Source organism: Daphnia magna, unplaced genomic scaffold, assembly GCF_020631705.1.
Source record: "Daphnia magna isolate NIES unplaced genomic scaffold, ASM2063170v1.1 Dm_contigs494, whole genome shotgun sequence".
In the NCBI taxonomy this organism is placed as follows: domain Eukaryota; kingdom Metazoa; phylum Arthropoda; class Branchiopoda; order Diplostraca; family Daphniidae; genus Daphnia; species Daphnia magna.
In genome coordinates, this window is record NW_025533361.1 from 24444 (window position 1) to 27557 (window position 3114).

The window sequence follows — 3114 nt, forward strand, 5'->3', positions numbered from 1 at the left end:
GAATACACTGTTATACCATGAGTTTTTACTTCTATATGTAAACAGCATCAAATACACTTGTATTCAATGTGAATACACTGTTATACCATGAGTTTTTACTTCTATATGTAAACAGCATCAAATATACTTGTATTCAATGTGAATACACTGTTATACCATGAGTTTTTACTTCTATATGTAAACAGCATCAAATATACTTGTATTCAATGTGAATACACTGTTATACCATGAGTTTTTACTTCTATACGAAAACTGCATGGAATATACTTGTATTCAATGTGAATACACTGTTATACCATGAGTTTTTACTTCTATATGTAAACTGCATGGAATATACTTGTATTCAATGTGAATACACTTTTATACCATGAGTTTTTACTTCTATATGTAAACTGCATGGAATATACTTGTATTCAATGTGAATACACTATTATACCATGAGTTTTTACTTCTATATGTAAACAGCATCAAATATACTTGTATTCAATGTGAATAAACTGTTATACCATGAGTTTTTCCTTCTATATAAAAACAGCATCAAATATAGTTGTATTCAATGTAAATACACTGTTATACCATGAGTTTTTACTTCTATACGTAAACTGCATGGAATATACTTGTATTCAATGCCCAGGTAGCACACAGACTCTGTTTCAGGTCTGTTACAGATCTGTTTTTGAGAGTCTGTAAATTTTTTGTAGTGTCCCACTTTTACAGACTGTCACACAGGTCTGTGACAGACCTGACTTACAAAATCTGTATAACAGGTTTGTTACAGACCTGACTTACAAAATCTGTATAACAGGTTTGTTACATAACGCGTACCACAGTCTTTGTACTACCAACTGTTTACAGATCCGTCGTTTCAATAATACAAGTATACAACTCACGCGATTTAAAATTTGTATTCAACACGCATTTCATTTTATACACCACTTACACATGATTGTCCAAGCAAAATTATGTAAAGCTTTATGAAATTTAGCAATAGTTTTCAATACGGAGCGCCCATCCGATATAAGTTGGTGATGCACGGCCAATTAATTTCGCATGATGGAGTCGGGACTGCGGTCCGCGGATCAATTCTGGGAGCACTATTGTTGAGCCGTTGGCAGCATCCTCTGGCTTGCCCGACTGTGCAGCTTCAGCCGGTGGGGCAGGAGGCTGTGGTTTGGGTTTGTTCAAAACTGGATTCATGCTGCTTTCAAAAGCCTGCAAGGAAATTTAAATGCATGTTAATTATCGTGACCTAAGAATTAATCGTGATGAGGTAGGGAGAGTGGGATAATTTACCTGGTGTTCGCTATGGAAGGCAGCGGCTTTAATAGGCAAGTCCTTAGTCTTAAGAGTTGCCTTCACACGGCTGATGTTGGCATCCAACCAAGAAACTTTTTCAGCAATTGCTAGTTCCAACTTCTTTGCTTCTTCGGGCGTCCAGTGATCGTAGGCTGCAACACCGCTATTGTAAGCAGTGTACGCTTTCTTGAAACGATTCAACGAAGCAGCAAACACAAAAGGACTCTTTCGGAAGAATGTTAGAATCTTGGAGAAAGGAACGCTGTGAAACTTGGGGAATACTTCCATCTCTCTAAAAATAAATGAAATATAAAAGATCAGCGACTTCAATTACCGATCGACAAATTAAAAGATAAACTTACCCGTGCTCAACGTCTTCGCCGCTCCAATTCAAGTTGATTGCATAGGGCTGAAGATCGGTAAGAGAGAATTCACGGACCTTGAAACTGGGAGACAGCATGGCAGCCATAATAGCAGCGCCACGGGCAACGCATTCGTCCTGATTCAGAGTTGTGGAGGGTGGTTTGCCAAAGACCTGCTCGATTAGTGATTTGACAGCTGGGATACGAGTCGAGCCACCAATAAGTTCAATCTCAGAAATATCTTCCTGTTTCAGTCCCGATTTTTTAAATATCATGGAAGTGTAACGACAGAAAGCAATACCTCTAAATAAGAGTGGGTCCATTCCAAGGATATGAGGATTGAATGTGTAGCAACCAAGGGGTCAACAAAAACCCTTTTTTGACCATGGTGTTGGCCTTTTATTTTTCTCGAAAGGACAATCTGATAGCTTTCAGTCAGTCTAATTGCAAATCTAAAGCAAAATCAAAATTAGAAATAAACCAAGAATAATGAAAACTATTGCATATAACCTACAGATCGCTTTCCATCAACACACATGATAGCTTGGATGATACACGAGTAGTGGCAACTTTGAGCATGGTTAACAAAAACCCTTTTTTAACCATGGTGTTGGCCTTTTATTTTTCTCGAAAGGACAAACTGATAGCTCTCAGTCAGTCTAAATGCAAATCTAAAGCAAAATCAAAATTAGAAATAAACCAAGAATAATGAAAACTATTGCAATAACCTACAGATCGCTTTCCATCAACACACATGATAGCTTGGATGATACACGAGTAGTGGCAACTTTGAGCATGGTTAACAAAAACCCTTTTTTAACCATGGTGTTGGCCTTTATTTTTCTCGAAAGGAAAAACTGATAGCTCTCAGTCAGTCTAAATGCAAATCTAAAGCAAAATCAAAATAAGAAATAAACCAAGAATAATGAAAACTATTATATAACCTACAGATCGCTTTCCATCAACACACATGTAGCACATGTTTTCATCATGATGTAACAATTACACAAAATACTTTAACATGCCAAAACTTACAAGTGTGCTGAGAAGACATGAAAATTCCAATGAAAAGACATGACGACGAACTATCACTTGTCAACAACAACGGCTGGCGGCTGCTGGTAGGCGCAAGAGAGAGTCCCCCTAGCGGGGGCTAATAGATTTTTCCCTTTCCATAAACAAACACACACACAGTTTCGCCACCCAATCCGCCGGAATCGCTTTCCATCAACACACACGCAAAATATTCACCATAATTCCCAAAATATTTCAGCTGGAACGCCTTCCATAAACACACACACACACACAAATTTCTTTTTCGACTCACACAAAATGTCACCAAAAGCTAATAAAAAAACGACCGGCAGCAGTTCCTTCTCGCAACTTCGCCAAAACGCGACTAATGGTAGCGTAGCTGCCTCAGCGTGGGTGCGGTGGCGCTGGTATAGACTAAACT

At 38.3% G+C, this 3114-nt stretch overlaps 1 protein-coding gene across 7 annotated transcripts; it reads right to left on the reverse strand.

Moving 5' to 3' along the window:
- Window positions 1-889: 889 nt before the first annotated feature.
- LOC123469064 (97 kDa heat shock protein-like) lies at window positions 890-2766 on the reverse strand. 7 transcript variants are annotated; one of them, XM_045168078.1, is made up of 6 exons: window positions 2694-2766; window positions 2173-2329; window positions 1960-2110; window positions 1659-1903; window positions 1294-1588; window positions 890-1212 (listed from the first exon to the last, which is right to left on the reverse strand). In XM_045168078.1, the coding sequence occupies exons 2-6, from the start codon at window positions 2262-2264 to the stop codon at window positions 982-984; spliced, it is 1014 nt and encodes a 337-aa protein (XP_045024013.1). In that variant the 5' UTR covers window positions 2265-2329; window positions 2694-2766; the 3' UTR covers window positions 890-981. The 7 variants fall into 7 exon arrangements, with proteins under 7 accessions (XP_045024013.1, XP_045024009.1, XP_045024008.1 ...); XM_045168074.1 differs by lacking the exon at window positions 2173-2329 and adding an exon at window positions 2391-2546 and having other exon boundaries at window positions 2694-2761; XM_045168073.1 differs by lacking the exon at window positions 2173-2329 and adding an exon at window positions 2391-2546 and having other exon boundaries at window positions 2607-2756.
- Window positions 2767-3114: the final 348 nt, after the last annotated feature.